Below are 25,959 nucleotides of genomic sequence, written 5' to 3'. Positions count from 1 at the left end.
GTTCTGTGATTCTGTGATTCTGTGAAGATCTAGCAGTAGAACTTCAAGATCACAACCATTATGACAGGCGTTCTTGGGACTCAACACACTAAATATACATAGGTATATAATTTTAAGAGAAGTAATTTTGAGTCTTAAATTTTGCCTTCTGGAAGTCACAAGAGAATCACCTTTTTCCCATAGACTTTGGTTACATCCAGAAATTTTGCATTTCTTTCATTCAGAATGTATGATCGAGAGTGGGATCTCAATGGCAGGAAAAATTACACAGTGCTGGATCAGTATAGATGTGCTATCAGTGGGACTGAAAGTGAATATAACAGAAAACATACTTGTGTTGAGATTATCTTCCTGAAACTTATGGAACTGCTGATGAAGGACCTATCTAATATTAAAATATTAGTTTATCCTTTTGCAAATATAAATAAACCGTTTTTCTCATGTTACTGCCATTTTAAGCTGTCTGATTATGTTTGTCTAAATGTTCATGACTCCAAGTTATTTCTAATTACCTATTTTTTCAGAGCATTCTAATGCACCATCTAGCTTCAGACATTCCTGCAGATGCAAACATGTTTGCAAGCATACTAGCTTCTCATTTCCTTGCAAATCATAAGCAAAATAATTATGCTCATCAAATTTACAGTGTTTATTCATCTTTTCTGTTAGTTATTTATTACCTCCACTTTCTGGCTTACATTCTCACCTGCCCCCATTTTAATTTTTTTTAAATCTTTACCCACCTTTCTCTTCTCTTCAGTGTAATAATCCCTGATTATAAGAGGTGATATTAATCATGTACTAGTGAATGCAGTAACTGGCTGACAGTATTTTATTGCTCATTGCCTTTCTGACTTCAGGTAAAATTTCTCAGTTATTATAATGCATACAAATAGCAATAACACGCAAGTGTTTCTTTAGTCACATCAGAAAAAATCACAATGGGAATCTACTTCAGCCCAGAAAAAGCTGCAGGTTTTGCAGCATGTTTGTCTTTTTGCATATATTTTACAGGGCAACAACTGTATTTCCAAAAGGGATACTGTTATTGCTTACTTAAATGGACAGAATTGAGCAGCCCTACTGAAATGTAGGCCACTGATTGTGGAGAAAGTATTTGATGTTAAATTATCCACATCGTTCTGGGACCAGCCACCTTGTTCTTGGTAGCTCCATTGCTCATTGAATGGAATGGAAGAGGGAAAGACGCCATGTTGTAGCTGTGGTGTCTTGCATGCCATGTGATCCAAGTACTGGCGCTTTGGTAGGGTGGATTTTTTATCTTACCATGGACATCCGCAAGCCTCCGTGTTTGTAAAGGCAGCTTCTTGGTGTAGGGATTCTTCAGTATTTAAAAGGTAAAAGAAGCTTCTTGGAAATAGAACTTAAATAGTTGAAAATATTATTGGAATCTACAAAATGTTGAAGAGTCTTTAAACAGTGTTGAGCAATAGCTATGGCATCTCTTTCCAATCTGGTCTAAGCTGGCTGGGTTGTTGCTAGGAATGGCTTGATATGATGGATTTTGCTGTGGGAGAGAGAGATTAATTAGATCAGAGGGTCCAGACTGCAGACTGCTTGATGCTCAGAAGACATCAGAGGATCATTTTATTATATGGTTGACTGAATTTTGGATTTGATTTTTTTGGTAACATGCAATCAAACCCCCACTCATGTTTGCAGTTTTTAGAGTACAAGGAAGCAAAGGTACAATAATGTCACCCCAAAACAGAAGTGCATAGTTCAGGCTTGTGTGAGCACATTCTAGTAAGTGCTTTTACTACAGTTTCCATTGTTTGAATATGTTTAGCTTTCTGTTTTCTTCCAGCTTGCTTACAAATAGCAGCATCTTGATCCTCTTAATCAGAATAATTTCCATTCTGCTAGGAAGAAGTGTCAGCTGGCTTTGTGCTTTGCTCTTTTTTTTAATGCTTATAATAGGAGCCCTTTCCTACAAAGAACTTGCAATATATTTAGCTAATTTTTGGATGCTACCTTCCATAATAAATGTTTTGAATGTATAGTGTTTTATGGACGCTTTGAATACAGAAATAAAACGGCTGAACAGAAATACTGTTTTTTTTCTATAGTTCTTCTGTTGATCAAGAACATTGACAATTCAGATAGGAAAAAGTCTATTACAGATTGTAATCTTGCTATAGAAAGGCCTTGGCTAGTTAAGGTGGAAATCTTATTTTATATCCAGCTCTTCAAGGTTTAAGCAACATCATAAATTTCAGTGAAAGGCAAAGTGTATTTTTAGGATGGGACACCCTTCAAGGGGAAGACAAGTATTCTAATTTTCTCTGTAGAGAAGAATTAGCACTTAGTAAATGTGTTGATAAACATTCCACCTTATATTTAATCCTGTTTCTAACTCCTGGGCTTTTTGTACCTATTTGTTTTTCAGGCAGCAGCATCTGTCCAAAGTCCTTAATATTGTCTAGATCTTGTGCAGCAAGTGCCACAACCAGGCTAGTTGAGCAGAATTTACGCAATGAAGCGGCTCAGGGAATAAATGGAAGTGTGCCAGTCAAACAGTCCCCACGTTCAGCTTCAAATCCAAAGCCACAAGGTGAGTATTCTCAAATGTTTTGGTTAAGGAAGTTGTTCTTCATCTCAGACTTTAAGAGAAATAGAGCATCTTTTCTCAGAAAGAAAATAGTGTGGTAAAAGCTTGCTACTGAAATATGAATATTCTGTAAATGCTTTTTGAATCTGTAGTTTCTGATAATATTTTGCTGAAAAAGGTTCTCAGAAGAAAAGTTGGATTTACTGTTACATTAATAAGTTTTGATACACCTATGTGCTTGTACCTTAAGTGTCTAGTAATTTGCTGTGCGCTTACTGTCAGACAGCAAGTGTTAAATTCATTCTCTGCCCAATAAGTGGCTGGTAGGTAGAGGTGAGCAAACACATGTAAGCCCCTTGTTTGTATTAAACTGTTGTCAGGGCTTATTTTTCAAAAGGATTACTCTTTTTGTGCTGGAACGTTGTGACACTATTTCTCAATTAGATGGAGGGTTTGGCAGGCTGGCTTCAAGGCAGAGGTGGTGGGGAAGGTATGCAGGGCCTTTGGGGTTCTAGCTGAGCCTGGAGAAAAACCCTCCTGCAGGAGTAAGTGGAAAAGATGGGAACTTTGTGCAGTAAAAGTTGACCAATAATGTCTGCAGAGTAAAAGTAGGCTTCCCTGCTTCCTGTCCATAAGTATTATCTTCACTTTTAGAAGCTAATTTGGTCAACCTATGTGTTGTAAACCTCAAACCATCTTTTTATGTGGTCTTCTCAGTAATATTGATGATTCTGTGGAGTTTGATCACAACAAAGGATCAATATGTTCTGGAAATGTTGGATTCAAAGCAAATCTGGACTGATGTCTCTTAGGAGTGATATGCAATAGGAATGTCACTCATCTCAAAAGTTAGAGTGAGTTCAGAAGACTGATATAATTATCCTGCTCAATTAATTGGATTCTGAAACATAGTGCTGATATGACAGAAAGTAGAATTACTTAAGAAAGCTATCCTACATGTATAGAAGCTAGAATCGCGTAGAGTCATCACTTAGTGGGTTTAACACTCTGTGTATGAATTAATGGGAAAATGCATCCTGAATTTTGTATTAGTCCTGAGTTCATCTTAGATTTATGGGGGAAGAAATTTATTTGGGCTGTCAAGAAAGTTTTGTTTAATTAGGGAGAATAAGAGCAAAATAAAACTTTTTTTGTGTGTGTTGCTTGGTTTTTTTTATAGAACTTTTGCCAGTATCGTTCACTAAACTAAGATATTCTCATCAGTCACATGTAAACACTACTTATCTGAGTGGCCTTTCTGCACCAGATAATAGGTTTCTGAAACACATTCTCTGAAGCTAAGTTAACAGGAGAGCACATGTTCTTCCTAAGAAAAATATTTTAGAAATCTCTTAATAAATAAAGAGAAATGAGCAATCAATAAAAAGATTTTAAGCCTTTCAAATACAAAGCCAGTCCACTTATAAATTATAGCTATTAGATAAATTTGGAGTTGGCTATTGTTCAACCCCATTCATTCAAGTAGTTACGCAGCTGTTGTTGCTCTTTTCTAGCCATGACTTCTGTGTTTGTCAAAACTGCTTGCTCCAAAATGTGGCGTAGCCAGGAATAATATTGTAGTCTAAGAAATGCAGCTGTGTAGATGATATTCGGTAATACTGTTGTAAATAGTATTTTGTGCCTGCTTTGCTCAGTGGCACTATGTCTTTCACTATTTGTTTCTATTAAATATGTGCATCATATTGAAGTTATATAATACATCTTTTTTGCCTTTTTATTTAATTGAATTAAAACAGAACAAGTGAGATTGGGAGTCCAAGTAATCCAAGCAAACTAAATTGTGCTAGTTTATTAGTTTAGATGTGGTTTCTAATTTTTTTTTAACAGCTTTTCATGCACAGGTACAGAAACATTTTTGGTTTATGGAAATGTTTTTCCAAATTGTTGCTGTAGTCATGCAAATACTAAGTGCCCTTTCATAGTGAAAGGAAACAAGATGACAGATATGAATTGTAATGTCAGTGCATTTGGTCATCGATGAACTAACTGCAAAATGACCTTCATCTAACATACCAAAATGTATATAATTAAAATGAGAGATATGAAGATGACTTTGATGTGGCATTATAAGTGAGGTACAGCTATTTTTAGTAAGCTTAACTTTAATAGAGGAAATAGAGCTTTAATACAGAGGAAAAATGACCAAAATCTTGCACTTGAAGTGAACCCTGGACTCTGAACCTCTTTTGTCTGTACTTAACCTCTGAGAAGTAATTTAAATATTTGGAAACAGATCACTCAGGGTAGCTAGCTCAGATCAAGTGAATAAATTTCTGAACAGAATCCAATATAAAATTCTTTCTTTTCATTTTCATTTTTCCCCTGGCATTTCAAGGAGAAAACAAACTAGCTGTCTGATACACTGACAGTAAGAGAGCGATTTTTGTTCACCAATAATTCCTTCCATCAACAATTTAGCAATTCATATGTCAGATTTTTGTCTTGAGTGCAGTTTGTTCCAAATTTACCAAGACTTTTATGAATCAAAGCCTGAAACTGACTGAAGGCCAATGAGGGAGTTAAGCAAAGAAATCAGGACTGTGGAGAAAAGCAGTTGCAATACTGCTCTGTAACACAGTGCTTTGCCTTTGCATCAGTGCAGCACATTCTCTGATAAAATGGACTAATCCACAGTGGAGGCAGTCAGAGGAAATGGCAAAATATGCTACTGAGTTCCTAGGCAAATATGATGCATAAGAGATGAAGCAAATTCTTAGGTTATTTGAAATTTGCCTACAAATATTTGGACAGCAATCTGGATCTAGCAATAGCAGAATGCAGGTAGAGTGACATGTACAAATTGACACTTTATTTTCTAGTTTCTTCTGTTCCCTGCTCTTTAAACCTCTTGCATGAGTTTTATATCTTGCTCAATTACTAAATACTGGGCACTGAAACTGTTGTCTGTACCAGGCAGTATTATCGTAGGATGGAAAATATGCTTAAATGTCAACACTTCTTCAAAGCAGTGAAGTGTCTTGTCAGTTCAGGACTGTGCATCAGTTGCTCATTTAAATTTTTCTAATGAGTGCTTGGTAGTACTTATAAATCTCCTGCTGAGGCTGAAGAGGCATTTTTGTTTGGGTTGGATATGATTTTCCACTCCAGAAGATGGCCTGGTTTGTGCTACTGTGAAATGGTACAGACACAAAGCATTCAGCACTTGGACTTCAACAGTCAGTTTTAGCAGACTATCTACTGTGTAGCACCAATCCTGTTCTCCTTTCTCAGTTAATTATAGTGTAGTCTATGGGTTTGAAGGTATTCAGTGACTTGAGCCCAGAAAAGCAGAAAGACCTTTCAAAGGTCTGGGCTGTAGACTGTACTTCTCTGGCAAATGAAACTGCTACAATTAAAGGTGAATTGAACTAAATCAGAGAATGGTTTCTAGTTAGAGTTCTCCAGTCTCAGTGGTGCTTTAAAGAACCTGTAGCAATGACTCTTTTATCAACAAAACTGCTAAATCCCAAACATCTGCAGGAAGAAGATAAATGAGAGAACAAAGCACACCTGATTATTACTAGTCTTATTTCTTGGAAGTTACTTTTCTGATGTGATTTGTAAATGTGGAAATGAACGTCCTACAGATGAGATGACACTTTCTTTCCTTCTGCTGAGTCTAGGTTACTAGTTATTTTGTACTGCTCTTGTGAGTGTAAATCTTTGGTATCTATCCAGCTGTGCTCGTTTGATCTTCCTGAAGGTGATGGAGCATGCAAGGAGGTGAAAAAGGATGACTCAGGCAGGAAAGCTATAATTGCTTCCCACTGGAACTGTTAACTGTATATTTTCATTGACTAGAAATGTAGCAGTACTTTTAACCAGTGGGAGTTAAATATGTAGAGAGAGACTGAACATATTTAACTTTCCAAGAGAAGAGAGACAGTGACCTTTGCTCGTATGCTTCGGAATCAGCAAAGGTGGCTGCACCTGTTTGATCCACTTGTAGCATTACCTCCCATTCCCTTACGTATATGTGGTCTCTCTTGACTTCAGCAAGGCTTTTGACGCCATCTCCCCTGACATCCTCACAGTCAAACTTAAGAAGGGTGAATTGAATGGTTGAATAGTGAGGTGGATGGGGAACTGGCTGAAGGACAGAACTCAAAGGGTTGTGGCCAGTGGGGCAGAGTCTACCTGGAGGCCCATGTCTAGTGGTGTTCCTCAGGGGTTGGTACTGGGTCCAGTCCTTTTCAATACATTCATCAATGATCTGGAAGATGGGACAGAATGTACCCTCAGCAAATTTACTACTGATGATACAAAGCTGGGAGGAGTGGCTGACACACCAGAAGGCTGTGCTGCCATTCAGCAAGACCTGGACAGGCTGGAGAGTTGGGCAGGGAGAAACTTAATGAAATTCAACAAGGGCAAGTGTAGAGTACTGCATCTGGGAAAGAACCCTATGTATCAGTACAGGATGGGGGCTGACCTGCTGCAGAGCAGCTCATGGGAAAAGGACCTGGGAGTCCTGGTGGACAGCAGGCTGACCATGAGCCAGCAATGTGCCCTCGCGACCAAGAAGGCCAATGTCGTCCTGGGGTGCATTAAGAAGAGTGTGGCCAGTATGTCGAGGGAGGTTCTCCTCCCCCTCCACTCTGCCCCAGTGAGGCCACATCTGGAGTAGTGTCCAATTCTGGGCTTGTCAGTTCAAGAAGGACAAGGAACTACTGGAGAGAGTCCAGTGGAGAGACACTAAGATGGTGTGGGGACTGGAACATCTCCCATACGAGAAAAGGCTGAGAGAGCTAGATCTGTTTAGCTTGGAGAAGAGGAAACTGAGAGGGGATCTCATCAATGCTTATCAATATCTGAAGGGTGGGTGTCAGGAGGATAGGACCAGACTCTTCTTGGTTGTACCCAGTGACAGGACAAGAGACAATGCTCAGAAACTGTAGCACAACCTAAACATAAGAAAAAAACCTTTTCACTGTGAGGGTGATAGAGCACTGGAACAGGCTGCCCAGAGAGGTTGTGGAGTCTCCTCTGGAGACATTCAAAACCTGCCTGGACGTGTTCCTGTGTGACCTAGTCTAAGTGATCCTGCTCTGGCAGGGGTTGGACTGGATGATCTTCAGAGGTCCCTTTCAACCCTACCATGCAGTGATTCTGTGATACAGACAAAGTTGAATGCAGAGCTAGGTACCGCAGCTTCAGTCTTGACTGGATATTTTGGCTAGTGCTATACAGTAGGAGCTACCTGAGCATACTGAGGGGTTTTCTTTGGGCAGAATATACAGTTCATATCTCCTAACGAGCTCAAAGTTCTACAGTATAGAGTATTTATAGACTTGAACAGAGCTCTGTATTATGCAGGGTATTACAATGGGCCAGTCTTTTCTCATTTGTTTTTCCTTAAGATCCTTGCTCTGTGGCACATTGAAAAATAATCTGATTAAAACAAAACACTTCAGAAGTACATTGAGGGGAGAATTAATGGAATTGTTTTTCCATAATCCCTGTTAACAAGGCTGATCTTACAGGAAGGTTTGTGGGTTTAGTTTGTTTTTTTTTTTTTTACACTGCTGGTTCTTTTCTTTTCATTGATCTTGTGACTGTCCTTTTCCTATTGCTTTATTTCTAAAACTTACAGTAGCTACAGAAGCAGCTGATTAGGCGAAATGCTGTTTGTTAGATGATAATAGAGAGTAAGGAAGAAAATATCTTGCGGTAGTGAATTGGTGTGGTTGTTTTGTTTGCAGTTCTCCTCTGAAGACACTACAGAGGTTTTCAATACATTGGGATTGTCCAGTTTGACCAGAGGTTCCTTGTGCATGTCCTACTGAAAAGCTGCTAAGCTGGGGATTTTTCAGATTTTTCCTTCATAGTAACAGCTGCAATTGTGTGCGACACCTCCACAGAATGTCCTAGAATTGGATTTTTATCCTAGTGGATCCAGTATAAAAATAGCTTCCAACTAATTCCTTCTGCCTTATCAGTAGATGTTAATTCCCTCAAGTTTAATAGTTTTAATATATCCTTTTGAGGATATTAACCTTTTATGAGATGTATAAAAGAACTGAAGAGATGTATGAGTCTATTAAATAAGAGAATTCACAGGACTGTGGGTTATGCAAAATCTATTGCAAGAGCACAAAGTGTTTCTACACAGTAGCAGAGTACTGGTCAGTAAATCCACCCAATGTTCCCCTTCCTTCCATCCTCTCCCTGAGGGAATGGCAGTGCTCACGCTCAATTATGTGTCCTGCTTTTTCCTAGCCTGCTTGTCTCGCCTTTTTCAGCTGTCCCATCGCCTTTGTCAGCACAGCAAGCTATTCAGCACTTGGACAATTATCTGATGCTCGTTGGCCTAATTCTGCCAGACCTTCTCCCAGCTCCCAACTCAGAAGATGGACTATAGGGAAAGCTGCTCTGCTGCACTGCAGCTGCAGCTGAGCAAATGTATGCAGCTTCTCAAGAGAGGCTTCAGTTACTACAGATACTCAAGCAGTTGCATAAATTAATATTCTACTTGTTTCAGGATTGCATTGTAACTACATGAAAATGGCAGTATTTTAAGTCGTCCTTTCTGCATTGCATCCTTCACCAAACTTGTTTTATTTGCTTGTGTTAATAAATGTAAAATAAAGCTTGAAAGGAACAAAGAGACACATATAGACAGTAAAAGCATCTACAGTAATTCTCTTCCTTCTCCCTCTGATTATTTCATTTATCAGCATTTGTAATTGATAGGGTTGAAGTCTAAAGCTTTTTGTGGTACATACATGTCTTCATAGAATCTCTCATGGTACTTTTCAAACTGCAGCTGTCATTACAATCCCACTTAAGTGCAGTTAGGTTATTGGAAACACAGATAAATATTACCTCCTATAAATTTAATGTAAGGTAGAGATAGAACGTCATCCTGATCAAGTGTTCCTTCAAATTTATTGTAGTCTATCATAGCATATTTGCAAGATTTTTTTCAACAGTGCTTTCAAATGTCAGTTGATAGGATTTAAGCTAATTCCTATGGTGCGCAGGTTTTCCAGGGTAAGTCAGTAAGCTATTTTAGAGTCAGCCATGCGAGGAATATGGCTTTTTCACATCCATTGTGTATCCTGTACTGGTGCTTATTTTTCTACCATGAGAGTTGCACGTGATGCCTAATACCACTTCCTGTCCTCCTTCCCTTCACATTTGCTTGTGACCCTGGCAGCTCTGTGCAGTTACTGAAGGGACAGTGCTGTGGCACATGGGAGCACGGTGCCTGTGGAGCAGCAGCCAAGCCCCTGGGACCACTGGTTCCCCTGGTAGTGCATTACCTACTTATGCTGTAGGTAGTGCTGCCTATTTATGCCTGCCTTTTGTTAAAGGGCAGCTATAGTCTTTATTTTTCAATTTCATATCAAATTCTTTAGCTTCTCCCCGCAATATATTTTGGGAGTGTGTGTGGGAATGAACAGAGTTGTGTTCTTGGGAATTAGAGACCTTTCCATTAAGTCTTTCTTTTTGATGCAGTGCGAGGTGTGTTACTCTGATAGTGGAACACATTCAGGTCCACTCTGTGAAGTGTTTTTGCTGCTCACAAAAGCTGCATAATCACTTAAAGGGATAAAAGTTAAAGATCTCCCACCACTTGTGACTTCAGTTGCTATGTGTCACCTTGTCTTATATGTTCTATCCACTGCTGCATTAAACAGTGGCTGATCATTAACAATCTGATTACTTATGGTAGGGATGGGGGAAAAGCAAGAAGAATAAAAATTATTTCTAGGGGCTCAGGTTTTCTGCAGTATAAATAGATAAAGGTTCAGTGAGTAAAGGAAGCTCAGAGCTGAAGGCAAATACCTTTTCCACTGACTATTATTATTGAAGTCACAAGGGAGATGGTAAAGAATGAGGGCACCAGAGTTTGGGGGCAGCAATTTAAATCTCTCTCTTGAGCTCCACAGTGCAGCTAGATCTTCTGATTATGCTTAATCCCATTTTATGATAAAAACTGCATTTAGGGAGGCCACATGTGTGTTTACTACAGTACACTATGAAAAACAAAGAATCAAGTGTGTCCCCCCCCCTTGTGCTCTGTTCTCTCCCCTATGCCCCTAATTTTCTAGCTTATTAAAGTAACATGTGCTTTGGCTCTTATCCAAGAAATATAACAAGATGCCTGATACTAGACAGTGCATAAAAATCTATATGAAGTCCTTGTATTGATAAAGCAACTTCAAGGTTAAGTAAAGCAGAGAGCATCTCTTCTTCATTACCGTAGTAAGTTTTCTTACGGAAAAATCTCATAAATGTTCTGGTAGTTCAAAGAAAACAGTTCATGAGCGATTGATTGTCATTGTTGTTGTTTACAGTGCCTCCAAAGCCAATTCATCTACAGAAGGTGTCACCTGTTACATACCAAACCCCTAGGCATAAAGCTTTATCAAATCAGAAATCAAGAATGGAGGAAGAGACACCCACCCCTGTTTCTACTGTTGCAAAGGAGAAGTCCAGTAAAGTGTCAGATCTCATCAATCGTTTTGAGGGAAGCAGGTACATAATAGCATTTGAATTGGTTTGTTACTCTGTTGTGTGTGGATTATTGGAACTTAAACCTGTGAGGAAGAAAGTTCGCACCGAGGTGGTGCTCAAACCGATCTCTGCCAGAGGATGTGATAGCAAAACTGCACATGTTTTGAAGTGGTGCAAGCCAGCTGTGTGTTTGGCTTGTACAAGGCGCACTTTTTCATAAGGTGCTAGTCTTAATCTTTCTTTTAAAAAAAGAAACAAAGCATTTTTAAAACATCTTGAAAATGTCAGCAATTTTAAATAAGTGCTGATTTTATAATGAAACTTTGGAGCTAATCTTGAATTCTTATGTTCTTGCAGAAAAAAAAATGTATTTACTTTTAAAAGCAAAACCTGAAATCCTGATTTTCCTTTTATGATGACTTAACTTCTTCAGATCATTCACATGAAAAGAGTGAACTGTATGAGTTATTTGTATTGATATGGCATACATTCACTAAACTGTTTGCTTTGTAGTACTTAGTGATTTTGATAGAATTGCTTCATGTTTTTGGGTTTTGATATTGCCTTTTACTGGAGTCATTTGGAACCTTGAGAAACACAAGCCACAGTGAATTCTGCTTTCACAAAATAGTGTTACTTGTGTGTCTTTAATTAGATGAATGTGACAAGCATTATAAACTCTGAAACAGAAGTTACGAATATATCTGCTCTGTATAAAGAAAGAGACCTTCCAGAAAGCCCATGACAGAGGAACAGCTCAAGAAACAGTCCAGTGACAGTTGAGCATTGCAAGTTTTGGACATGGCTTTCTTGTGTTTCCTTGGGATACTGATGTTCTGGAGGGATCCTCCTGTGGGAATGAATACGTGATGTACAACAGAGCATGTCCTGAGGAGCCCAGGGCATTAAGACTTCCATTGAAAGAATTTCCTCTCAAGATGGGGAAAATTTACTCATTTATATGGAAGCAGCTGAGCATTGAAGAAGTATGTCAGTGTCGTGGAACAGAAATAATTTCAAAGCTTCATCTGCAAGAAACTTCTGTCGTTAGGCAGAGACTTAATTGTGCTCCTGTCATGACAGCTGCTCAAAGATGGGGAAAAAGAAATTACTGCAGCACTGGAGGTCCTGTGAATTCTTCTAGCACAGGTCTCCAGTCCTGTTATCACTTTGTTTCCTAGTCTTCCTCTAAAGCATCATCCAAATGTTTTTAACAATGTAAGGTCCTTAGAAAAACAATTTTATCCTTTTTGAAAGAAAACTGCTCAGGTTCATTGTCCCCTACACCAATGAGCCCTTCATTTCTTCCTCCTAGACATGCCTGCTGCATTCTACAGGAACTTTTTCCGTATTATGCAATTAAAGGAAGCTATAAAGAAAGAAGGAAAGCTTTCTTATTTGTAGACTTTTAAAAATAGAGATTTTTTGGGGGGAACTATGGGGCGATGAGTTGATTTTTGACCAACATCATTCATTAAGTACACTCAGTGATATCTGTCCAATGACTAAATGCTCCTCAACTCTACGGTCTCTGCTAATGAGAAACTTCCATAATTAGCATGAGGAGTTCTGGAATATTCTGCTGTGGCTGAAAGCAATTCATGTTGTTGTTTTTTTTTTTAATGAGCTCAGCTCACAAAATGTGTCTTCCATGAAGATGAACTTCACTTGTAATAATTGGTCTTCAAATGACTAGGTAGCATGTTTGTGAACTGCAAACTGTGATTGTCAATTATGATAACATATTTTCATTAGTCTGTACAGCCCAGAACCATGTAGTCATGGCAAAAAGGTAATTAAACCTCTTTGCTGTGTGCATGCAATTGAAAAATGTAATTTAATTCTATCTTGGAGTTAAGCTTATTTTTTAAAAAAGGCATAATCTTTGCACAACTAAAGGAAAGCTGATTTAATTTTGTTGTTAAATGATGGAAAAAGATGAAGCTAATGTAAAATATATTTTGAGCTCTGTGTATAAAAGTGTAGAACACATTTACAACATTTGTATAAATGGTCCTATAAAAAAGGAGTAAACACACAGTTTATAAGCAGTCTTAACAATTTGTTCAAGAATGAGTGTGTTAAAGGACAGTCATCATAACATTTTGCAGGTTGAATATGGCTTGTTAAATGTACTTCAGACAAAAATGTATAGGTTTTGTTTTGGTTCTAATGATGTTTTTAATTTTTTATTATTTTTTAATATAATGAAGGCAAGTACATTTGCAGATTAGAGACAGTGAAAGGTACGAACAAGTGATAACATGTTTTAAGTGGAGATAAAATATGGAGGGGAAAAAAAAAAACCTTCAGAAAAGATGCAGCATGGACACTGCTAAATAATGAAACTAAACGAAGAAATGGGATTAGAATTTAAAGCTCCTCCTGCAATATGCTGAACTAAGGAAAGGAATGCTAAATTTTCTTGGACTTTTTTCATCCTTTTTGCATAATTAAAGGGCAATTAGGGAACAGTCTGCTTGTTAGTTCAAGCAATGGACTGGGACCTGGGAGACCCTGAGTCTTTCTCTGGTTTTGCCAATAATTTGCTGGGACACTTTGGGCAAGTTTCTTCTTGTGTCAGTGCCTCAGTTCCCTTCTCTGTTGCGTGTCATGATCATACTGCCTGTCATTTTACAAATTAGATTCAAGACACATGAAGCTGTAATGGATCAATATGGACAGCGTATAAGAGATGCATGTTTGTGTGTGTTTTAATGGAATAGTGCAGTTCAAATCTTGACGGCCTGAAAGTTCTAATACTAACACAAGAAAAAGTGGTTTGGAAGGAATTGGATATATGGTGCAACTCTCCTGCTCCCCATACCACGGGTATTCTCTAATGCTGTGTTTAACCTTTCTCACATCTGTTTTCTTTGTTTGGTGTTTTTAGCTCATTAAATCCTAGTGATTTGAAGAAAGATTCCTCTGTTCTCCACATTTCTAAATCTCAAGGAAGATATGGATCAACACCATCACCTCAGCCAAAACTCCCATCCCAGCACCCACTACAAAAACAGGGAAACAGTAATACCGACAAAACTCAGGTTGCACAATTACACACAGCCAATGGAGTAGTAGCACAAAACCAGATGGAAGATGAGGACAGGAGATTACCACATTGTGGCTCTGCTATGTCCACCTTGGTTCTGGATAATGCCATCAACAGCAGCTTGATAAATGGGGAAAGAGAAAGTACTTCCAGAGAGTCATTGCAAAGTATGACTTCTTGTGAAGGACAGGTGCTTAACAGTTGCTACAGGACGCCAAGCAGCGATACGCTTCTCCCATCTGATAATGAAGCTCTAGAAATTAATACCAATGTGGAAGAAGAACCAACTGAGGAAATCAGTAAGCAAGATCTACCTGTAGAAACAAAGGTAAAGAAAAATTGTTTTTTTTCTTGCAATATTACTACTTTAATAGTTCTTTCTAGGTTTCTATTTACAAAAATAAGCTTCTAAAAGCAGATTAGATAGCTGAAAATATTTTGTTTATTTTTCTTCTGAAAATAAGACCAGGAAAAAAATTTTGCTTCCTTTCCCCCTTTGCCACATCCCCCTTTCCTCTTTTGCATTAGCTATCTGTGTTTAAAAAAAAAAAAAAAAAGGTGCAACTGAAATACATGCATGTGTTTAGCACTATGTTTCAGCTGTGCCAGACCACAAGGGACATGTGTTAATGGTGTATATAAAACAAAATTCCACATGTAGTGAACTGCAGCAACAGGGCTTCAGGCATAACTGTCATGTGAATCTTTAACTTGGATGTAGTTGTCAAGTCAAAGCTGGAAAAGCAGTGGCAGTCTGCTAGCTGCCAGACAGATGCAAGGTTCAGAGTATACTAAATATATGCCTTGTAAGCAAGAACTTATAACATGATGAATTTGAGCTTCCGCATAAGGAAGGTTTTAAATAATTAAGGGAAAAAAGAGAGTGGAAAAAAAATCTGCCTTGAGAAATTAATTGCTGAAAAAATTGTGCATATTTCCACTTCTAAAAGTTTGATTATGCAGCTTGCCTTCTCTTACTGACACATTGGTGGCCAGTAAACATCTTTAACAGTTCTGGTCGCCTGGACACCTTCCTGTGTAACCTCATCTAGGTGTTCCTGCTCCGGCAGGGGGATTGGACTAGATGATCTTTTGAGGTACCTTCCAATCTCTAACGTTCTGTGATTCTGTGGTCCAGCTGTGTGATGTGTGAGCCATGGCAGAGGAAGCTGGGCTGGACCCTCTCAGCCTTCTTCTTCACCACAGAGCCAAAAAGCTGAGGCCTGATAAAACTCATCACTGCTTGTCAGGAGCAGACCTTCACCACTAACTACAGACTTCTCTGAGCCCTTGAGTTTGGTTAGCTAGGGGTCCTATATGTACACACTTGAGGATAAGTTCTGTATGTGGGAAAGGTGGGTCTCACATTCTGATGTATTATAGGATAAAATATCCTAGGTAATGACTAGAATATGCTGGGTTGTGTGAGTTTTCTTGTTTGAGGGGTTTGGTTTTGCCAGTAATGAAATGAACGTTACGATTCCCATCTAAACATAAGCCTGGTCATGGTCCAAGGCACCTTTAACCTGCCACTCCTCTCATTATGTTTCTGTCTCCTGTTCGGTAATGCCTGTTTCCCCTCTCTGTGCCAATAAAGTGCTGAATGCTCTGTAGGCAATGATGTTAAGCTTGAATCCAAGTCATGCAGTAAGGTGCTGGCAGCATTTTCAGGAAAAAGCAGAAATAGGAGGCAGTCCTGTTGTAAAGTCCAGGAAGGAAGTGGGCAAATGTTAATGGCAGCAATCTCAACAAAATCTGTCTTTGAGCTGCTGGAACCAACACACATGATCTGCCCTGAGTTAAGCAAGAATCAAATTGTGAGGTGTGACATAACTGTTACTAGATGTGGTGTTTGCTAGTACTAGAAGGGTAAAAAGCCAAAACAAACTAAACCTACGCATGGTAACTTTTTAGACAGCATCAGTGGAGAACTGAATCTGTAAAACTGAGCTGGGTCACAGCAGCACTTCCTCAGACACCAGATCGCTTGTGATACAAGGACATCCCCTTTAGTCTGGTGAGATCAGGAAGCATGTCTACCACAGACTGATTTAAGGGCCATGCTTTACAAAATCACATGCTGATTTAGTTTGGACTAATGCAACCTATAGATTGAAATCAGCCCTGTGGAGGCCTAGGCAGCTGCTGCCATGCTGTCTGGAGCAGGGGGACATTGGTGAGGAACAGGAGAGGTCTGATAGCACTTTAAGATGCTTCTGTGTCCAAGCAGCACTGGGAAGAAGAGCACTGAGACCGTCTGTGATTTTTCTAAGCGCCCACTTAGTCAGTAAAGAGTCTTGAAACTGGGATGCAGTCCAGTTGAAGTTGCACTGCACTATCAGCACTCTTCTGCCCTTTTTAATTAGGCAAGTAAAAGCAATAGAAGCAGATGCGTGTGAGTCATAGAGAAGCTTTAAATTATGATACATATATATTTGATACTGATGAAAAGTATCTTCTTTGTCTCTTGCATGCCATATTTCCTAATTCAAGGAAGAGAAAAAAGTGGTGCTCTCTCTTTGTAAATGCATACATGTACAGCAGAAGTAAACTAAGTCCACTGCTAGAAAGGGTGAATTAAATTTGTTAATGATACAACACTCGAGCAGAATTTACTTTTTAGACTTGGAAAATAAAGAATATTTTGAAATACTGTTTCTTTTACTATTATTTTTTTCCCCTAATCACTGTAGTTCTGAGTAAAATCAGATTATTGAAGGTTCTGAAAAAGTTGAGACAGAACTTACTAAATTTGCCGCTGCTCTGAAACATTTTCCCTAAATTACCAGAGTAGAGTATACTTTGTTGCACTTATGGAATCAATTTGAAAGTCACAAACACCAAATATCACAAGCAAAAAGACCATTAAAAGTGAGAAGTTTTCTGCCTTGCAACAGAAGCACCTTCTGTCATAAAATTTGGTTTGCCTGAAATGCGGAGGCTGAACAGTACAAGAACATCTCAATCAATTAGCTTCCGGAATAACATCTTGTGAGAAATCTGCTGCTAGAGTGAACTGAAGACAAATGCTTCAATATGTGTTGTGAGACTGGTAAGAAAGAGGGATATAGACTGCATACATGCCACAGATTAAGAGGAATCCATTATGCACCTTTATTGAAGTCCTTACTTGATGTCTTCTTTTAATGGCAATATTAGGGACTCTGGTGTTTCAGATGCAAAACCCTGTGGAGAGCATATATTTCTAAATGCAAGGTGAAGTTTTGCTTTACATAGGGTGAAACTTTGTGGCTAAGTTAACCTTGCCAATAAATGCTTCATTGCTGCAACACTTGGGAGGTTCTACAATTTTATGGTATTCTGAAGCAACAGTAAATCATGAACAAAGCTGTAGATCTTTAGTACCCTATAAATGCATAAACCCTCTTGAGAAGAATCACCTCTTTAGGGATACCAGGATCTTTAATGCTTTTCTTGGTTGCTGTGCAAGAAACTCGCCCATCATTTGTGCAAAGGGCTGTTGTATACAGTTAATATGCCAGAAGGTGATGGTAGCATTCAGGATTTTCATTGCACATGTTGCAAAATTTAGTGCTTTGCTTGATTTCAGAAACTAAAGAGTAAATAGATTAAAGGAGATCTTAAATTCTCCTGGAAATTTACATTTATATTCCTGAGACTTAGGGATGAAGGCTTTGGATCATGAATCAGCTATGACATGAATGGTTTTAGAAAAGAAAAACTCGTTCTTACCTTAGACAGAACACAGCATTACAAACAAGCACAACATAGATTGAATGGTATTTGTTCATACTCTACATCTTTCACCCTGTTTCTTCATATATTACTGTAAAGCCCTTGGGGTGAGGGTTACACATAAATAGGAGTGAATTATATACAGCATCACTATCATGTCAGTACGTATAGTTTTCTTGATAGGAGATGGCTTCTGTTTGGTTTGGATAATAAGTTATGGCTATATTGGAATTTAGGTTTATGTAAAGGCTGCTAGTTTTTGCAAGTTTAGAACAATGGAAAAGCAATGTTAGGAAGTATGAACACAGATGCAAAAAGTTCATACTCTCAGCAGCATTTTTCACACCTCTTCTTAATTTCAGAGTTCAATAACAATTTAGATCAAAATTACTTGTTTTAATTTCTTAAATATCCATAATAATGTAATAATTCTAAGATGTGCAACTTTGTACTAAAGAATATATCACTCAACCCAGGTGAAATTCTTACTGTAAGCATCCATACGGACATACAAGTTTGCAGTCCTGACTGGTGCACCTACTGCTATCTCACAATTCTGATATTTTGATCAGCAGTTAAAATCATGTACCTCTATCTAATGTGAATGTTCTCTATATGTCGCACTAACCATTTCTGCTTGGCTTTATATATTGAGTTGTCATATGTTATGGATTGTCATAGAAGTTTGAAGTGTTCCCTGAAATCATGGAGAAGTTGTGCTTGAAGTGATAGAATATGTGTCCAGGTATACCCTGTAGTAAATTTTTTTTCACAGTGTTTTTTGTTAACAGTAAGGAGCCCAGTATAAATACTGATGTACTAAAAGCATAAAGAAATCATAGGAAGGAAATACAAAAGTTTTCTAGGAAAAAAAAAAAGGTATAACTTTCATTTCTACTATCTTATTATCCTACATGTGAAGAGAGATGTGTGCATTTATGGTTATATCACGTTAAGATAAAGTTTAACTTGTAATTTAAATGAGAATTAAAATTCCCTTTTATTGTTAATGATTAGATTTGATACAGTAGTTTTTTACAGATCTGTTAAAGTAGTTCTTCAGGAAAGCATTTACGTTCTCAGAAGTTGAATACCAACTTCATGTTTTCCATGTTTTTTAAAGCCTTTTCTTTTAAGAATTTTCCTCCATTATTTCTACAGGGATTTTCAAGGCTGTTTTGTTGAACAGCTCCAATAACACATCACTCCGTGTAATTTTCACTGTCACAAACATAACTCAGGATTTATTTCCAAATTATGTTGTAAGATTTGCTTCCTGCTTCTTGGACTGGCCAAGTTCAGGTCTGCAGAACCTGAGCACCTTCTCAGGGTCTGCCTGCTCTGGGCCCATCGTATGGCCACTCCCTGTGTGCTGGCTTCAAGGAAGGTTGGGTGGGCAGCTGAGGGTAAAGGTGAAAAGCAGTGTGGTGTGTGCATTGGCAGAGCTGGGATGGCTGTGAATGGATTCCCTGAAAGCAGGAAATAAATATTTATATATTTATACACTCACATATACACCAGCTGCAACACCAACCTCACACAATGTTGAGTCCACCAAATGTGCCCTGTGGTGTAGCACATTGTCATGGTTTAGGCCCAGTGCATAACTGAGCACCATGATGCCTCAAAAAAGGGCTAGTCAAAATAAGGACTGGGAGGGCTTCTCACCACTTAAACAGATCACAGGCAAAAGACAGACTCGTCATAAGAAATAAAAAAACAAAGCAATTTTAATTTGTTACCAACATCAGAGTAGAACAACGGGAGATACAACCAGATCTTAAAGTCAAAACACCTTTCCCCCACCCCTCCCTTCTTCCTGGGCTCAGCTTTTGTTCCTGGTTTCTTCACCTCCCCTTACCCCCACCTTTGCCTTGAGGTGCAGGGGGATGGGAGTGGGGGTTGCAGTTGGTTTTGCACCATGTGCTCCTCAGGAGTAGGAGAACTCCGCCCACTCTCTCCCTCTGCTTCCACGTGGCCCCCTTTCCATAGGGGAAAAAGTCCTCAAAAGTCCAATACGGGTCTGCCCACAGCTGCAGTTTCCTTCATGCACACAAAACTGCTTCAGTCCAAGTCCACAAAGCTCCAATCTGGGTCTGCCCACAGTCTCAGTTCCCTCACACATGAACTGCTCCAGCACACACTGCCTGGAGTCACAGCTTCTTCAGGGACAGCCACTGCTCAGGTGGCCCTGTCCCACTGGTAAGCTTCTATGGGCTGCAGGCAATCGACCCGGCTCTCGCCATGAGTTGCAAAAGGGGAACCTGGGCTCTGCATCCTCCTCCTACCCCCTCTCCTTTCTTTCCTTCAACCGATTTTGGTGTTCTTCAAAGTTGTTCTCCTCAGGCCCCACTCCTTTCTCTGCTGCAGGTCTCTTTTGATGGTCTTGAAGAGTTCCTGGCACTCTCTCTTTTTCGGGCTGGAGCTGCAGGGGGGGCTTAAGCTTAAGTTGGGGTCGGGCAAGCCCAGCCTGGCCAGGTAGGGCGGGGCCAGGGCCAGAGAGAGAGAGAGCATGCCCTGCACCCCCCTTAAATACGCGAATTCGCAGGGGCACTGATTGGCTTGGCCCTGGTCAGAGATGGGTCTGACAAAGGAAAAGGGGGAGCTTTTCTGGTAGCTTCTTAAAGGGCTATCTCCATAGCCCTTCCCCTGTTGCCAAAGACAACTAAAAACCCCTCACAGAAAACTCAATATATACATTGCTGCCAGGACCCATGTGTCCACCCATGCATCTGGTCCCAGTTCACTCCATGTGCTTAGGATAAGTGGCTGCCACTTCCTTCAAGAAAAGCTCCTAGGGAGACGAATGCCAAGACCAGCAAAATAGCCTATGATCTGTTGTTTCCAACAGGAAGGAAGCTGGAGTGACCTTGTGGAAACCAAGTGCATTTCTTTGGATGGGATGCTAAATAAGACACTGAAGCGGGTGAATGAGTAGTGAGGAGGATGGAGGTAGTATTCAAAAACACAGCTGGGTGTTCATGTAACTTGTGGGCAAATACTGAGATTGTGAGGTGAGAAACTGAGACTTCCCTACAAGAAAACTAGTGATAAAATTTTATTCTTGGACTGATATAATCCTATAGGTGGGTATTCTTATGCTGGAATAAGAACATGCCACTGTGATTAAAATATAACTACTCCGTGGTATCTTTTCCCCACATAGAAGATTCCTGAGTCAGGTAGTGTGGTTGATGTAGAAAGGTGAGTGAGGTTCAGGTATTAGGAAGATGTGCAAGGTTGATACTGAAAGGCTAGGTCTGAGTGTAGTGGGAGAGTAAGAGGGATTTGCCCTGATTTAAGCATGTGGATTAAAGGCTTTTTTTTTAATTGCTCATTTTGTGTGATATTTTTGAGTCTGCTGTGTGTTATTTTTCCTTCTCTTAATTAGTCCAAATAATCTTCTGAAAACTGTGGATTCGTTCTATAGCAGCACTTCAGGGAGAAAGTGGAATTTGGGGGAGAGGAAAAAACCAACCAAAATAAAATTGCCAAGGAACCAGCAGCCTCCATGGTTTTGTGCCTGAAGTCCACATGTGATATTCCTTATAAATGGCTGCACTAAACAGCGTGCTGTAGCTGTAATAGCTAATCCTCCAGCTCCCTGCAATGTCTCTTGACAGCACTTAAAATGCTGTTCTGTATGTTACTGTGGTTGCTATGCTGATTTAAACAGATTTAATGAACAACTTTGAAGTCATTATTGAAAGCCTGTATTTAGGGAGGAGGCTTGCCATATAGCAATGTGACTGTTAACACTGCAGATTAGAATTGAAATGTGTTCAAATTTGGAATACTTACTGAATACTGAAAAAAGGAAAAAAGCCACTGAAGTCCTTTAAATGAAAAGACTGTACTTCAGTATTCAGTATTCTGCAAACTATAAATGTACTTGCAAATGTTTGTCGTACTCTTGTGGAAAGCAGTGTGTGGTTTGAAATCAGAAATAACTCTTTCAAGCTCTCCTCTTTATTTTTTTTATGAAGTCTTTCCATGGTTTGCCCAGAAAATTACTGCTTTCTCATAAGCACAGTGATAAGACTCCCATTTACTTAGGAGAGACTCGGTTGTTGATAGATGTGAATGCTTTTTCATGCTAGCACTAGATCTGGAAGAAAAATATTTTAATGTGTCACTTTGTTGAATCTGCCACTTCTGAGCCTGAGGCATTTCCCCAGTGTTTCAGTATTGTAGAAGTCTGTCCTTTCTTTCTTTGTTTTGAAGTAACTTCTCATAGCAACTCATAATTTTATATTCTAACATTTAGTTTAATATTAAAGTTTGAATGAATGTTTTAAGTTTCTGTTCAGTAGAAGAATCCAATATCCAACAATATAAGAATCCAACAATACAACTTCCCTTAAGATACGAAAGTGAGTTCCTTAAAGACCTAGCAAAGGAGCTCTCTAATTGCAGTCAACAGTTAATCAGCAATGAGTGTATGGATGAACATAAAACATTTTGTACAGTATTTTTCAGTGGTTCTGTCATGCAAAGAACGTGCAGTCCAAATAACTTTCGAAATGGGGGCGAACACCAACTAATCCCATCTGTTCCCTCTTACTCTGTACATCAGTTCTTCCAGCTCTGAAAGGTCAGTGGTACTCGATTACCAGGATGTGAGCTGATCTGTGAAACAGGGAGTTGGTGCTTTGGCAAAGATCCTTACATAAACTGGGAAATATTAAATGTTTTAGGCTTTGAGTTTTGCTCCACAGTTTGACTGATTTTTATCCTCCTTTGACTTTTGTATTTGTGGATTAAACTGCTGGAAAATTTGTATTTTTCAAAATGGAGTATCTATTACTACATGTGAAACTTGGATTTTCATTACATTTTGGGCTATAAGGTAATCATACGTCTTTTCAGCTTTTTTTAGTATTAAATTATGTTTCCTGCAATATCCTAAGAGCTCTTCTTATTTTCCTCCAGGAGACAGATGAACAGAAACGTCACAAAATTGCCAGTGAACTTCTGCAAACAGAAAAAGCCTACGTTAGCAGACTTGACCTCCTAGATGGGGTACAGTTTTCTTGAACTTGTTTTTATGGTCTTGGCTTGAATTCACCTGAATGGCTATGCATACTTGTGTATATAAATTACATGGGAGGTGCGGTATGTTTTTCACATTTTGCTGAGTTTTGCAGTCAGACTTTTGCGCTTGCCGTGTCACTTTGCCTGTGTTTCAATTTTGAGAGCACTACATTTTTTTAAAGTATTAGAATTTTGTGGATATTAATGCAATATGTTCTGTGTGTAGAGATGTCACCATGATCAGTAGTGCATACTGGTAGCCCTTCCACAGAGAGGATGAATAACCATTTCTTGGCTTCTGGTGAAATGAGAAAGGGTTTTATAATACTCAAATCACCCACCCAGTAGAAAATTACCTAAATCTTTCACATTTTAGCCATCTGATCAGAATTTTTCTTTATTTCTATAGAACCTAAGAAGATGCCCATTCTAAACTGATTCCCGACTTCTAAACCGTATCCCCTATTTTCCTGCTATACGTTTAGACTAAATCCTGTTGAAGTGAACAGAAATTACTCTTCTTGCAAGGCTGAATTCTTGTGCTCTGTAGAATCAAACTGGTATTCTTACATGTGAAAGTCTGTAGTTCTTGAGTATTTCCTTTTTAAGCCTTGTTTACCTTCTCACATAACTCTTACATTCATTTTACCTGGATACCTATAGCTTTGCATTGTTTTATTCCATAATTTTCTGACATCGCTGTTTAAAATTTCATAAGGCATATGCCTTATGAAAACAGTTGATGAAAATAAAAAGTCTTAGCTGGTACGATATTCGTTCAGGCTTCTTGGGGATCTAAGTAATTTTCCTCATGAAAGTGTATTTACCTAGCAGACCCACATTGGGATGAATATATGGTGTGTTTTAAAAGATAAAGTATTGCAGAAAAAAAAAGAGCTTTGCTTTAGAGAAGTTTAAAAATAAGAAAGGAAAATATTTACTTAATTCGTAAGTTTTTCTGATGGATAATGTACAATTATTTTTCTTGATGTGATCATAAGTGCATTTCTTCTGTGCCTGTTTTCCAAATATTAACTGGACAGAGTTCTGAAAAATTAGTTTCAAGCACAGCTGCTCAGCTGCTGCTAATGAGAGGAAAGCAAAAGACTGGGAAGGGACTGTTATGTTTCTAAACTTGGTTAGAAATTTATATAACCTTTATCGTCTTCAAAGTAACTTGTCAAAACTAACTAGCTGCCCTCTCGGAGATGCAGCAAAGTGAGCATGTCTTGAAGTGTATGGCTTTTTTCCTTTTAAGACATTTTTGCTGTCCCAGTTGGGATTATCAAAGTTCCTGTATTTGGACTCTTTTCTTCTTCCTCAAGCCCTTGCCCAAATTTCTGAAGCCCTTCCTAGGGAGATGCGGTCTGTTCAAACATGAGAGAGGGAGGTAGAGAGACTATAGCTCCTCATAAGCATTTTTTAATGGATGTACACAGTAACAGCTGCACAGGTCTCTAGCCATTTTGTAACTGTGTCTAGTCAGGTAGAGCCCACTGATGGGGAAAGATTACTATAATCTCTTTAAAAAAAATACAAAGCCTAGTCAGAACTGGGCCCTTTTTGTGCAGTATGTGGAGACCACTCATAGTCTGCCGACTACTTTGATTTCAAAAGGATAAAGGGACAAGGGCACACAAGGAGAGTGGTTGGGCTGATGATGATCAGACATCATGCTGATTGAAAAGAAAGCAGGAGTGGAAAATACAACTGAAAGACTGGGAAAGCTGAGATGATCTAGCTGTTAAAACAGACAGGATGCCTGGAGCTGATCCAAAATGGCACTACTTCAGTTTGGCTTTCCTTGTGTCTGCTATGCCTGCACCGCTTTCCTGGCTCACAAGAAAAAAAGTGGGGTGTAAGGGGAGGAGAAGCTTTTAAATTCTGGTGAGTGAAAGACAATAAATGCATTTGTTGTTACCTGTCTAAATATTGAGATGTTGATCTTGCCTCAGTTGGAGTGTGAGGGGTGGATAGATGGTCTTCCAGTGATTAAAGATAATAGGCTGATAGGATTGGGGTGCTCTTTTTTTTTGTGTGTTGTAGGTATTCTATTCCAGACTCCTTGAGGAAGCCAACAGAGGTTCATTTCCAGCTGAAGTGATAAACAAAATATTTTCAAACATTTCATCGATAAATGCCTTCCACAGTAAATTCTTACTTCCAGAACTTGAGAAAAGAATGCAAGAATGGTAAGAGGCAATTCACTGGTTAACATACTACTAAAACCGTATCTGTAGAAACTGTCATAGGATTGAGGTAGGGAAGGTATCTTCATAATTAAGTGCTCCAGGCCCAGAAAGTGCTGTGGGTAGGAGAACATCTGCTCTTCCACTCTTCATCATGATCTGACTCAGCAGAGGACTTGCATCATTTGCTCAAAATAAAGGACATGTATCTCACTGAAGCCAGTGAGATTACTCATGATTAAATGCCTTGCTGAATTAGAAGTTCAGACTGAAATTATGCTACCTAACAAATTCATTGCACAGAATACAAAACAGATGAGATAAATAACATGTATGTGTTTTGGCTTTGCAATTACTGCTTTCTGTAATAAGGTGGGGTATGTTTTTGTTTTCCTGTGTTTGGGTTTTTTATTTGAAATCTGCATCCAGATCAGGAATGTTCTGGGGACATCTTTTCCTAAGCTTTTCTTGACAGCACCTCTACTTGGAGCAAGCAAGAAGGATAGCCTAAGTGTAAATATACTCTGTAATAATTATGTACTATTGTAGTGTCTTTCTCCTGCCTTGGTGCACACTATTCTACTATTAAAATATAGCCATGTATTTTTGGTCTCTCATGTTATTCTGCGGGGGAGGGGGGGGAACCAAACACCAAACCAAAAAGTTTATACCTTAACTTCTGTTCCTTGCGAAATGAACATGTAAGGTAAATCCACCCTTTTCTTCTGATCTGTTGAAGAAGTCTGATAGGAAATCATGAATGCATGAATTAAAATAGAGTGCATATTCATGAGAGGTGGAGTTTAGTCCAATGATGTTCAAAAAGCTGCTTGCACTACATTAAGTGCTGTGTATGTATTTGAAATGGAATTTGTGATGTACTCTTAAAATTTTGCTCAGAATGCTTTATA

General features: G+C 38.9%; 1 protein-coding gene across 1 annotated transcript in view; it reads left to right on the top strand.

Annotated features, from left to right (window-relative positions):
- Window positions 1–2,415: 2,415 nt before the first annotated feature.
- The window catches only part of FGD4 (FYVE, RhoGEF and PH domain containing 4), a gene marked incomplete at its 3' end in the record, with an annotated part of 36,975 nt that continues 13,431 nt past the window's right edge, over window positions 2,416–25,959 (top strand). Inside the window, exons 1-5 of the mRNA XM_010179960.1 lie at window positions 2,416–2,575; window positions 10,897–11,077; window positions 13,950–14,436; window positions 22,758–22,847; window positions 24,906–25,051. Coding sequence (XP_010178262.1) covers window positions 10,986–11,077; window positions 13,950–14,436; window positions 22,758–22,847; window positions 24,906–25,051 — 815 coding nt within the window. The remainder of the gene's footprint in view (window positions 2,576–10,896; window positions 11,078–13,949; window positions 14,437–22,757; window positions 22,848–24,905; window positions 25,052–25,959) is intronic.

This window comes from Mesitornis unicolor, unplaced genomic scaffold (genome assembly GCF_000695765.1).
Source record: "Mesitornis unicolor isolate BGI_N332 unplaced genomic scaffold, ASM69576v1 scaffold10272, whole genome shotgun sequence".
Lineage (NCBI taxonomy): Eukaryota > Metazoa > Chordata > Aves > Mesitornithiformes > Mesitornithidae > Mesitornis > Mesitornis unicolor.
The sequence above is the reverse complement of the archived record's forward strand: the minus strand, read 5'-3'. Positions and strand labels throughout refer to the sequence as shown.